The following is a 12,590-nucleotide window of genomic DNA, read 5'->3' as shown; positions in this document are numbered from 1 at the left end:
ATTTTTTGTAAAGTGTTCAATTTTTTTTACTAAATATTCAAAAGTATAGACATGATGTACCTATTTCTAGGTGCACTATAGTGCACATAATAACCTTTGCCTAAACAAAATTATCTTTATCGTTTTCTTTGGGACTTGACTTTTATGTAGGTAACTTCAAGTAAACTTGATACCATCTTTCTCAAGTTAACTCATGTAGGTAACTTCTATTATTCTCGATTTCCTCACCCAAGTTAATTTATATGTAGACAACTACTATTTATATTTTGAGGACCCATACTTAAGTTATCAAACCCCTCAATAAACATTAAACAAGCAGAAAAACTTGTTGTTCGTGTTAATTAATTGAATTCTACCCTCTTGATATAGCTTCAAGATAGAAATATAGTCATTGTGAGAATTGTTGTCTACTAATTGAAAGGGAGTAATAGCCAATAGTTAACCCTCAAGATGAGCATTCAAAGGAAAAATATGGCTTGTCCATAAGCCCAAGTTCACAACAAAACGGGCTAAGCCTAATTACATTACCCTAATTTAGAGAAGGGGAAAAAAAAAAATGAAAATCTTGAATATTCCATATTCCGTTTGGGCTTGAAGTGAAGATACCTTGAGCCCCAAGGCCAAAATCCCCAATTGGCCAAACTAATTCCACAAATCATCTATATATCTCAACTCTACTAGTGGCGCCTCCGCAACTCGGCAGCGACTCACTGAGTCACCACCGCATTTTACAAAAACCCAGAAAACCGATTATCAAAGTTAGGAATTTTCAATGGGCGGTGGTAAACGAAAACCTGTCAACAAATCAAAACCGAGAAGACAACAATCCCTTTTCGTTGAAGGTGGCATTTTGGCTGGATTGGATTCCCCGCTTTCTTCTACTCCTCGCCGAGGTTTCTTCCTTTCTTCTTTCTCATAATTATTCACTGGGTTTTAAATTAGTTTTTTCAGTTTTTTTTTTTTATTTTGGGAAATTATAGAATGTTCAATTGCAGGCAAAAATTCGAATTTAAGATCCGGGAATACTAAAAATGGGTCGATTTCTGATTCTAAGGCTGCTGTGGAAAAATCCCCACCTAATTTTTATCGCTATGATTACCCTTCTATTGATTTCAAGGTATCATCATTCATCCTTTTTTTTTTTTGGTACTGAAATTTATTTCTGTTTTGTGGTGTTTGAATGAATCGTCTGATAGGTTAGTGTTCACTACTAATAATTAATTTAAGTTATTGTTGTTAAAATTTGATTATTTTTAACCACTTGTAAATACTGTACATGATTTTATAGCTCAAACTATGAAAATGTATGCTTTGAAATTTTTAGATCAAAATTCAACGTCTGAATTAGTAAATTTGTTATATGATAGGCTGTTGGGCAATCAGAATCTTGCATTGGGGGAAAAGATGAAGAGGGTAGATCAAATGGATTGCAGCCAGTTATCCTATTAGGCTCGAAAGAAAACAGGGTTTTTGCTTTTGAAGACGTATCACCGTCAATGGTGCCTTCTGAGGTGGAATATCGTTATGAGTATAATTCTGATTTTGTATTGGGGGAGAGTTCTCACAGTGGATTGGGGTTTGCTGATGAACAAGACGAAATCCCTTGTGTTACTGAGTTGTCATCTGGTATGATGGATGAAGAAGAAGAAGACGACGACGAAGAGGAAGAAGAAGAAGAAGAGCAGTTGCATACAGGATTGGGTTTCTCTAATATCCTAGAAAATTCAGCTAGTGGAGAGTTGTCACAGACAATTGTCCTTAAGGGAAGAGAGTGGAGCAATGGTTTTTCCACCAATGAGATTGAGGAGGATGGCAATGATGAGGGCTCTATGGATCAAGATAAAGATGAGGATGGTTCTGCTTTCCTTCATGATATATCAGATAAGACACCAGCATCTAAAAAAAATTCTGCATTTGTGTCAATTGGAGGTGTGAAATTGTACACCCAAGATATTTCTGATGACAATGAGGAGGAGGAAGAAGAGGATTCATCTGATGAGGGGAGCTCTTCTGGATCATCTGACAGTGATTCTGAAGGTAGCTCAGACTTTGATTCTGATATTGATGATGCCATCATGGATGATTACGTGGATGGAATAGGAGGAAGCAGTCAAATTTTAAAGTCCAAGTGGTTAGCATTACAGGATCTTGATAATCAAGTGCTTGGTGATGATACTGATGATGATTCTAGCAGCGATGCATATGGAGAAACTTTAAAAAAATTGAGTGGTGTTGCCCTTCAAGAAGCATCTAGGGAGTACGGTAGGCAAAAACAGCGTTCAAAAAAGAAGCCTCCAGTCAAGTCTAAGTCAAAGGGAACTGATGTTGATTGGTCTTCAGCTATGGATGATTTAATGCTAGTTAAGGATCCAAGACGACAATCTGCAAAGAAGAAGCATGTTGCTCAATTTCCTCAGTCATGGCCTTCTGAAGGGCAGAAAAGCAAAAGGTTCGGGAGGTTTCCAGGTATTGGTCTTTCATTGTTAATTAGGGATTAGTAGAGTACGCTTATAGCCCATCTGACTGTTGGTATATTCGTGTTGAGACTATAGGTAAATTTTGTAGGAAAGTTTCATGCAAATGTCCATCTTAAGTATTGCTTTTTCTTCAGACTTATTACCCTTTAATACAGCAGGCCACCTTTAAATTGATAATGTATATCTTACAAGTTAAATTTACTGACATATATTACCACTTATTATTTATGGGTTGTTAGTGTTTTTATGTGTTGCTGTTGTTTTTTTTTTTTTTTTTGAAATTGGTTAATAATGAAGGCATTTGTTATCTATGCTGGTTGATTAGGCAACAAATCCTGCTTCTGCTATTTTGAAACATAGTTTGTCTTCCGATAGAATGGTTGTCAATTTCTTCAGGATTCTATTATAAGTATAATAGAATCTTTAGTTCTTCACTGAGTTATTAGAATTTGCATTCATGGTTATTTAAACCTTGCTACTATTTTGATTACTGATTTTCCAGGTGAAAAGAAGAAACACCGTAAAGAGATGATAGCAGTGAAGCGTAGGGAGAGGATGTTGCGTCGTGGTGTTGATCTTGAACAATTAAACTCGGTAATCTATATATCTTTCTACATATCTATACTAAAGTGGAGCTTTTTCTGGAGGGAATATTCTCTCCTAAACTCTACTTTCTCTCTTTCTCTCTCTTCCTCTTTTTTTTCTTTTTTTTTTCTTTTCTTTTTCTTTTTTTTTTATATAATTGACTATTGATTAATATGTAGGATAATCTTAGCTATCTTTTGTGAGGATTTGCTTATATATTATTAAGTAGCTACCTCTTTATTGACTTTGGTGCCTTTCCTCACCAGCTTATGGTAAAGATTGGCACTCATGAGCTAATAAGGTTAACATTCATACTTAATTAAACTATACAATAAATTTTTGGAGGCTTATAAGAATAAAATTAACATTGATGTCTCAAGTCATTTGATTATAGCTCTTTTTTTCCTCTGATATTTTTAGATTTTCATAACTATGATTTTGACTTATGTGATCTTTCCTGCTAACTATCTAAACTTTCTGCTTTTTAGAAGCTGAAGCATATGGTTTTAAGTAACATAGATATAGTATCCTTTCCTCCTATGCCCCCTCGGGATTGTTCTCAGGTATGTTGACCCGCATTCTTGGTTCTGACTTCCTATGTGGCTATATACCGGATGTTTTGATTTAATAGGAACTCTTTGGGTACTTATAGGTACAACGACTGGCTGCAATATATCGTTTGAAAAGTGGCTGCCTAGGTTCTGGCAAGAAAAGGTATGTTCTGATTTCCGTAATATTTTGAAAAGTTGCTGGTTTTCCTGATCATTTTATTTTAGCTGCTGTGAAGGTTTTAGCAGTTTGAAGTTTGAGTCATCTGCTATCATGGAATTGTAACTTTGTAAGCTAGTTAGTCCAACACAGTAAGACAAGCAAAAAGACTTAGGCATCACTAGCTTTGTGATATGTACTTATCTACTTTGACTTGCATTAGGTGGCAACTTATTTACAGTGTTGCAAGGACAATGTCCTCCTTTCTTGGATATGTGGTCTAGAACTCTGTTTTAACCTAACCTTAAGGCCTTTTTTTATCACCAAATTTGGCATTTTTTGGTCGTTTGTGATGTGCATAATCTGCTACATGAGCTTTTATGCACTAATAATTATTTTGCGTACGCTATTAGATTGCTTATATAATTATTTTGTTTATTGATGACATGTCCTTGTGGATTTGGAGGAACTTTATTGGAAATTTTAACTCTCATATGACAGATGATACAAACTTTCCACTTCCATAAAATAGTTGACTTATGGATTGTGTTAGAAAAAATATAATCTGTTTGGGATAAATAGAATACATTGTACTATGCAAAATGATGCTGCGACTGTACTGTCTGTTAATCTTGACTGAAGAGAGTGTCAGGTTTATCTTAATACTTGGACCTATTCGTCTATGCCCATCCTATATGAACTTGGTATGCTTTGATCTACTCTTGCCCTGACATTTGCCTTTTGTCTAGGTTTGTAACTGTAAGTCGAACACAACACACCTCTATGCCATCTGCAAGTGATGAAATTCGTCTAGAGAAGGTAGGTTCATCTCAGCAGTCTGTAGAAAGTCAAACATGAAATTATCTTCTCATTCCAACGTCGGTTTAACATTCTGATTCATGGACTGGTGCATTTTTTATCCACAGCTGATTGGATCCAGCAAGGATGATGCTGATTTCCCATTGGTTAATACTCCTCAAAGTACCCGTGCCCATGTCCGTAGTGGGTCTGCTCAGAAAAAATTTACCAAGAAATTGGCTGACCAACAAGGCAGCTGCAGCAGCAAGAGTGGGAAGATAAGGAGTGGGACAAAGCCTGGAGGATACAATCAGCCAGTGTCATTTGTCCCCTGTGGTGTAATTCAACCGGAGATCGTCCCTGTCAGCACTGTTGGACTAAATGACAACTCCCCTCAAGAAATCAAAGCTGTAGACAATTCCCCATCAATGATTGGCTCATTCGAAGTTCACACCAAGGGATTTGGTTCAAAGATGATGGCTAAGATGGGATATGTGGAAGGTGAAGGTTTGGGGAAAGAAGGGAAGGGAATGGCATCACCCATCGAGGTGATTCAACGACCCAAATCTCTAGGATTAGGAATGGCATTTGTTGAAAATAGCAGCGAAACTGTGAACATAACTACAAGTGGAGGATCAGCTAGGAATTCCACTCCAAATGTCAGATCAGCCAGGAATTCCACTCCAAAAGGTGGATCAGTGAGGAATTTCACTCCAAAAGGTGGATCATCGAGGAGTTCCACTCCAAAAGGTGGATCAGCCAGAAATTCCACTCCAAAGATTGGTGCTTTTGAGAAGCATACTAAAGGGTTTGGGTCAAAGATGATGGCAAAGATGGGATTTGTTGAAGGAATGGGTTTGGGCAGAGATTCTCAAGGCATAGTTACCCCATTGGCAGCTGTGAGACGCCCTAAAGCCAGAGGCTTGGGCGCTGAAGGTTAAAGGTCATAAGTCATATGATCTCTAAAAGCTTGTGTTCAAATGCCGATTTGCCCAGTCTCTCCCACTGCTGCTGCATTACAGCTCTGCTTATAGCCTTGTAGGATGATCCCAAAGTCGTCGATTGAGGTCAACAGATATAATCAAATTTATAGTTATTTAACAGTGAACTGCTTTAGGTTCATGTACTGTTAAACTCTTAGATAGCATGTAAATTGATGATAAAAATATGTGATGCTGGGTGCATTTCAAGTTTTTAGTCTGTAATCTGATGTCAATTAAATGGATTTTAAATCTTTTAAAGCAATAAAGGTATCTCGTTACCACCAAATAGAATTGAACCCTAAATGTGTCATGTAAGAAAACAACAAGGTTCATTTACCTTTACAAAAAAAATAGTCTTTATCCCATTAAAATGAGCTCATGAAAACATTAAAACAATATACTTCATATCTATACTGTTTTATCAAATCCGACATAGATACATATGAATATCAAAGTTTTATCAATTTAGCTATATACAAATATATACAATACGGTGTACATGATTTTTTAACTCATTGAATGAAGTACTTTTTACTGAGCTCTTTCCCAAATTAAAGTCAAGAAGAACCGCAATTCCCAAATTGCAGCCAAATCTTTTTATTTTTCCATTCTACCGTCCACGTAAGCACTGGTTAAAAAACCGGTTTTTTTTTTTCCGGTCCAGGGTAAACCGCTACTTGAAGTAGCGGTTTCTTTGCAATAAACCGCCACTTCAAGTAGCGGTTTCTTAGTTTAAAACCGCTACTTGAAGTAGCGGTTTGTTTACAAAAAACCGCTATTTTATGTAGCGGTTTATTTTGGAAAACCGCTACTTCAAGTAGCGGTTTACTTTGAAAAACCGCTACTTGAAGTAGCGGTTTACCCTGGACTGGTTTTTTTTTTCAAACTTGCATAATCACTCAAAAAAAAAACCTGCAAGTTGTGTACCTGTAAAACATGAGATATATAGCATATTTTCAACACAACCACCATAAATAACAAGTTTATGAAGATCTAAGGAAGTCGAAATTGCAAAGTCGAATATTTTTCAATTGATTAAATATAACAAAATCCAATTCTAAGCATTTACAAAAAAATTAGTATAGTTCCAAAATATACACTTAGCTCGGGCGTTGCTTCTTCCCATGAGGTGACGATGAAGATGATGCAGCTGTCTCCTCTGGAATGTCATCCAGGCCAACTCCAACCCCAGACGTAGTGTTGCTACGCCGTCGGTTTCTCTGATACTGGCGATGCACTAGTGGAGGAGATGTCATGATAGTATGCTGAGAAGGAGTCGGTGGACGGAAGGCACGTGCTGAATGGCCTCCACGATGAGGTGGTGGTCTGATCGGCATAGTGTGCACAGTAGAAGATGAAGACGTGGACGGTCGAGGCTGCTGAATAAGGTGTGACTGCCCCACCCTAGACAAGGTTTGGCCACAAAATGATGTAAAACCCTGCATCGTCTGTATGGCAAATGGTATAGCCGTCTCTGGTGGCAAGTGGGAGATGGTCTCAGTAGCTCCCGATAGCTGGACGTGCAAATCAGCAAATGCATGTGCCTACATTTAAGTGTAGTTTTAATGTTAGTAAAATGAAATCAAAAACGTAAGAACTAGATTGAAATGAAGTGAAGTTCATACAAGCAGGAGGTCAGAGGTAGCTGGCTGGTAATGACTCGGGGGGCGCTCCTGCGAAGGTGGAGTAATGACCAGTCTTGTTATGCCCAGGTCGCCGACAAACACTGCATGCCTTCTTCACACGATTGGGACGCTCATCCATTTCATTTCTCCCCCATTGTTATATGTCTCATTTCCTAACCAAGACATCCATGAGTTATTCAAACGAGGATCAACTTGCGCCACTTCATTGAAGTCTGAAGTGGGGGCGCTTCCTTTAATTGCCTTATCACGAGCTTCAATTACCTCATCATCATCATCTTCATCAGTGTCATTCATCTCTGCATCGCCAAATACATCAACATTGTTTGGGTCAAGAGAATCAAGAATGCCTTGTGGTTGTGTGCTTGTCGAGGTTCCAACATTAGGCGATGAGGCCGGAGACCTAAACTGTGAGAGATGGTCATTGACATAATGTGGATCAACAAGCATTCTTGTGAATGACCCTATGCCCACACTTTGAACACCAGTGGAAAACGGTTGATCCACACTACCAAAAAAAATCCATCCCCTGAAAGGAACCAGTGTTAGTTTGCACAACTGGCTCCTTTGGAACTTGTTCAATGAACAATTGCATTGCAACAGAAGAACTCTGAGTCACAGCAATCCACATAGCTCTAACAGCGTTGTCGTCATTTAACGGAATTACAACATATGCCCCAGCCATAGGATAACGCATAACCACCTTCAACTCCACACCTCTAGGATCAACACTCAATTCTTCATATAGCTTGTTCAGAACTTGTGAATATGTCATCGCAGAATGTACAAACACAAATTTTTGATTCCCACCCCTATATGTTATATCGCTATCTTTGTGGACAATTTCTCCACCCCAATAGCAATATAGAGGGTAGTTCGGAACCTCCATGTTTCATTCTAGAAAAGACCATTATTAATCAAAGATATTAGATTGCAAAAATTCATTAACAGTGTGGCAATGTCCTAACATCAAGCAAGCAAACTACACAATTATAGCAACCTAAACTGAGCTATGAAGGTCTTAATACCTCTTGAAGCTCAACATGGGCATAAGTCATGACTACATGTACTTTGAGCTCATGTACTTTGTGTATAGAAGCTCTATTTTCACTTTCAAAATCAGCAATTATAGCAACCTAAACTGAGTAATGTGATCGAAACCATTAATAATTCTACAAGGGTTATATGTAAGGTAAGTAAATCAACAACAACAACCAAAACCAACCACAAACATACATACAATTCTGAAACTCAATAACAACAACAATAAACAAGAACACTAACAACAACAACACAACCAAAACCGAAACTCAATAACAACAACAATAAACAAGAACACTAACAACAACAACACAACCAAAACCAACAACAACAACACATACATACAATTCTGAAACTCAATAACAACAACAAACTCAATAACAACAACAAACCCAATAACTGAATACAAAAAATAATTAGGGCACTTACCACAAACAAGAAGATCAGCGGTTTATTAAACAGGAAATTATACCTGTTAGAAAACCGCTACTTGAAGTAGCGGTTTATTAAACAAAAACCGCTACTTGAAGTAGCGGTTTATTAAAAAGAAACCGCTACCTGAAGTAGCGGTTTATTAGTAAAAACCGCTACTTCAGGTAGCGGTTTTGCTGTAGACCGGATTTAAAATTTCTTCCCCCTGAACCGGTGACGTGGACGGTACTTTGGGAATTCTTAAAACTTTGGCTGCAATTTGGGAATTGCGGTTCTTCTTGACTTTAATTTGGGAAAGAGCTCCTTTTTACTAGGGATAATTTCGTTGCAGTGAATAAATAAACACCTAACACCTTTTTTTTTTTTTTTTTAAAGGGAAATAAACACCAAACTTATTTCATTGGAAATTTGGAATATTGCAATGAATAAAACTAAGCACCAAACTTGAGTAAAAAAAACAAAAGTTAAATATTGCAATAATTTGGGAACAAATATGTGAATCTCCCACCGGCCACTTTCCAATTTTTAGTTACAGTATGCACCAGCAAGAAAGAAGACGTTAATAACACTCAATTGGTATTCAACAACAGAAATTGAGACAAGTCTCAAATTTCCCAAATCGCGAAAATGGCACCCAATTCACCGCCGTCTCTCGCTAATCTTCTCCCAAAAAGCCTATTTTTCCAGAAAACTGTAATCTTGACCATCACCTTCTTCGCCTACGCCTCTCTACACGCTTCTCGCAAACCCCCAAGCATTGTCAAATCAGTCCTTGGACCTGAAATCTCCAGAAATGGCAGCACCCCACTTCATGATTTGGCTAATTCTGAAAAGGGATGGCCTCCTTTTAATGGAACTCGAGGAACTCATCGATTAGGTGAGCTTGATCTAGCTTTCTTATCTTCTTATGCAATTGGGATGTTCTTTTCTGGCCATTTTGCTGATACTCTTGATCTTAGATTGTTTCTTTCATCTGGGATGTTGCTTAGTGCTCTTTTTACTGTGGCTTTTGGATTTGGGTATTGGTTTCAAATTCATAGTTTCTTGTATTTTGTTGTTGTTCAGATTTTGTGTGGTTTTTCTCAGTCTACTGGTTGGCCTTCTGTAGTTTCTGTTGTCAGTAATTGGTTTGGAAAATCTAAGAGAGGTCTGATCATGGGGGTTTGGAACTCCCACACTTCTATTGGGAATATTTTGGGTTCGATTGTTGCCTCGTCCATGTTGAAATTTGGGTGGGGTTGGTCCTTCTTTTGGCCTGGATTCTTTTTGTTTTTGATTGGAATTCTTGTGTATTTGTTTCTTGCTGTGAGCCCTGAGATTATTGGTTTGTCACTTCCAAGCGAAATCGAGTTGAACCCAATTGAGGCTTCTGATCATGGGGAAGCTGAACATTTGGGTCTCCTCCAATCCAAGGATTCAAGTCCCCTGGAAGAAGTAAAGCCTCTTGAAGAGGAGGAAATCAATTCTTTGGATGCAATCGGGTTTATAGAAGCTTGGAAACTGCCCGGAGTTGCATCTTTTGCAATCTGCCTGTTCTTTTCCAAGCTTGTGGCGTACACGTTTCTGTATTGGCTACCATTCTATATAAGGCACACAGGTAATAATGCATCTAACTTTTGAGTTACTGGTTTTGGTGTTTCTCAGTGCAGATAATTGGAATATTCAGTTTTGACATGGATTTTATTTTGTTATGGATTTGAAGCTGTTGCTGGTGTGCACTTGTCTCATGAAACTGCTGGATTGCTTTCAACCATATTTGACTTTGGTGGTGTTCTTGGAGGTGTTTTGGCTGGTTTGCTTTCTGACAAACTTGAAGCTCGGGCAATTACCTCTGTTTCATTTCTCCTGTTATCAGTTCCAGCTCTTGTTCTCTACCGTGTTTATGGGAGTAGCTCAATGTTTGCCAATAACATTTTGATGTTTCTTACGGGCTCACTTGTGAACGGACCTTATGCTCTCATAACCACAGCTGTGGCTGCTGATCTTGGGACACAGACTGCAATTAGAGGGAATTCACGTGCATTGGCTACAGTCACGGCAATAATAGATGGCACTGGTTCTGTTGGGGCCGCTATTGGTCCAGTTCTAGTTGGTTATATTTCCACCAGTGGTTGGAATACTGTGTTTGCCATGCTTATTACTTCAATCTTCATAGCAGCACTGTCCTTGGTTCCTGCTGTGAAGTCTGAGCTAACAGAGAGGAAATCTAGATTACAAATGAACGAAACAGCTCATTAATCAATCGTATCGATTTCCTGTTGTATATCTTGAGTAAGGTGCTCTTACCGCACATCAAATCGACAAGCATGGAGAATTTTTGACAATCCATGATTGCATCACATTGGCTGCAAAGTCGGGTGTTATTCCATAGTGTCCCAGATTTTATACTGCAAAGAGGTGTGTACATTTTGGTTCTTTTTTCATACAGATGGTTTCCCCTCATGATTTTTCCCGAGGATAGCTTCAGTCTTGTGGAACATTTCTTCATATCGTGGAATCTCTAAAATTGCAGTCTGTATCACATTTTTTGGAGAATTTATAATAGAATTGAAGCATCAGTACATCTGTACATGCATTCTTTTTAGCTCTCAATTTCCTGTAGGTTTTTGGACAGATGCATTGACATCTCTTTTTAGGTATTGATAAAGATAGCTCTTGATCATTGTGAGTTTGTGACTTGTTAAGTATTTACTTAAATTCACAAATAATATTATAATGTACTCCATGTTTTTGTTACATTGGATAAATACATCTTCTGAGACTTTGCGGTGCTTTCACCTTGATTAATCACTTGTCCATCTTTGTTGTTGAGCCTTGAGCTCTATTTGTTACCGAATGGTGGGTACATTATACATTTAGCAACATTATATGTCCCCAGATGCCTCCCTTCCATCACCTTAGTTTTCAACACCGGGTCTAAATGATCCGATTTCTTGAATTGTATAGCCTTCAAATTAGCCCTCGAAGAGTTTTTTGAACTCGATAAGGTCCTTCCCGTTACTTTATAACAAAACATCGGGATGGCAAGTTGCTGGTTGGAACCATCTCTTGCAGCTCTTGACTCTGAATGCAACAAAATTTCGATGAAATTTCAATGTAGCCTTGAAGTTGAATTTAACTCATTCTCTAGGGACATAAAAGCTAGTTTGAAACCATAACAAGCCTACCAATATCTATGTGCAAAAGCCTTATACTGATTTGGTGTGAATTTATGGATATTCAAAATTCATTTGCATTGTTAGTGAAGAGTAGCGTGCATGACAAGTTTCTAGCGACCAAATTGGTCTTCTGTGGTCTTGTGGGGACCGCATGAAGAATACCGGCCCCTTTCATTTTCATGACCGAAAAAGTCAAAAATTGTCAAAAATTGAAGACTATAATCCACGCTCTCAGACCAATTTTGGGAAATTTTAACAGAAAGAAAATTTACGCAAGAGGTGTCCTTGCAGTCATAAAAGTTTATTTTGGACCATAACAACGTCATGAGAATGAATTCGGTTCAATTATGGGTTTTTTTCAAAAATTCCTTGCTTTAGTTATCGAGTGCGGCAAAAGATAGTTCCAACCACTCTAATGGCCTTCCTAGGTCTCGTTGATCCTTGGGAAAAACCTCGGTCTCATTATGTTCCAGGTGCGAAATACATAGGCCATAATATATGCTTTCCGATGAATTTCTCAAAAATATTCCAAAAATGTAGTAAGCACATAGGGTGTACCCCGGGCACCTCAACCTCTTTATGGCGTGCCGAGGGGAAAACTAAACAAATGTTTGACAATTCTGGAAAGACCACCTAAGGCATAAACGGTGGAGAGCTTACTAAGGTAAACAAATCACTCTTTCTAAGAATTCATTGCAAGGTGATGGTTGATTCCGTGAACGTGATTTTTGTTTAAATAAGCAATGAAAATCAAATGATGCGCAA

General features: G+C 38.0%; 2 protein-coding genes across 2 annotated transcripts; both read left to right on the top strand.

Moving 5' to 3' along the window:
• The first annotated feature begins 423 nt into the window (after positions 1-423).
• LOC110708072 lies at positions 424-5,837 on the top strand. The gene is made up of 8 exons (XM_021886177.1): positions 424-893; positions 996-1,117; positions 1,368-2,466; positions 2,980-3,071; positions 3,551-3,625; positions 3,715-3,776; positions 4,520-4,589; positions 4,697-5,837. The coding sequence occupies exons 1-8, from the start codon at positions 773-775 to the stop codon at positions 5,507-5,509; spliced, it is 2,454 nt and encodes an 817-aa protein (XP_021741869.1). The 5' UTR covers positions 424-772; the 3' UTR covers positions 5,510-5,837.
• A 3,169-nt stretch (positions 5,838-9,006) lies between these two features.
• LOC110708071 (putative glycerol-3-phosphate transporter 5) lies at positions 9,007-11,440 on the top strand. The gene is made up of 2 exons (XM_021886176.1): positions 9,007-10,264; positions 10,370-11,440. Exons 1-2 carry the CDS (start codon positions 9,295-9,297, stop codon positions 10,903-10,905), a joined length of 1,506 nt encoding a protein of 501 aa, XP_021741868.1. The 5' UTR covers positions 9,007-9,294; the 3' UTR covers positions 10,906-11,440.
• Positions 11,441-12,590: the final 1,150 nt, after the last annotated feature.

Source organism: Chenopodium quinoa, unplaced genomic scaffold (assembly GCF_001683475.1).
Source record: "Chenopodium quinoa cultivar QQ74 unplaced genomic scaffold, ASM168347v1, whole genome shotgun sequence".
Lineage (NCBI taxonomy): Eukaryota > Viridiplantae > Streptophyta > Magnoliopsida > Caryophyllales > Amaranthaceae > Chenopodium > Chenopodium quinoa.
Note: the sequence above shows the minus strand (reverse complement) of the source record. Positions and strands in the feature narration are given on the sequence as shown.

Coding starts and splice junctions, on each gene's coding strand:
- LOC110708072 (XM_021886177.1), top strand. CDS start 773: ATGGGCGGTGGTAAACGAAAACCTGTCAACAAATCAAAACCGAGAAGA. Junction 3,626..3,714: donor CCCCTCGGGATTGTTCTCAG/GTATGTTGACCC, acceptor GGGTACTTATAG/GTACAACGACTGGCTGCAAT. Junction 4,590..4,696: donor ATGAAATTCGTCTAGAGAAG/GTAGGTTCATCT, acceptor TTTTATCCACAG/CTGATTGGATCCAGCAAGGA.
- LOC110708071 (XM_021886176.1), top strand. CDS start 9,295: ATGGCACCCAATTCACCGCCGTCTCTCGCTAATCTTCTCCCAAAAAGC. Junction 10,265..10,369: donor ATTCTATATAAGGCACACAG/GTAATAATGCAT, acceptor ATGGATTTGAAG/CTGTTGCTGGTGTGCACTTG.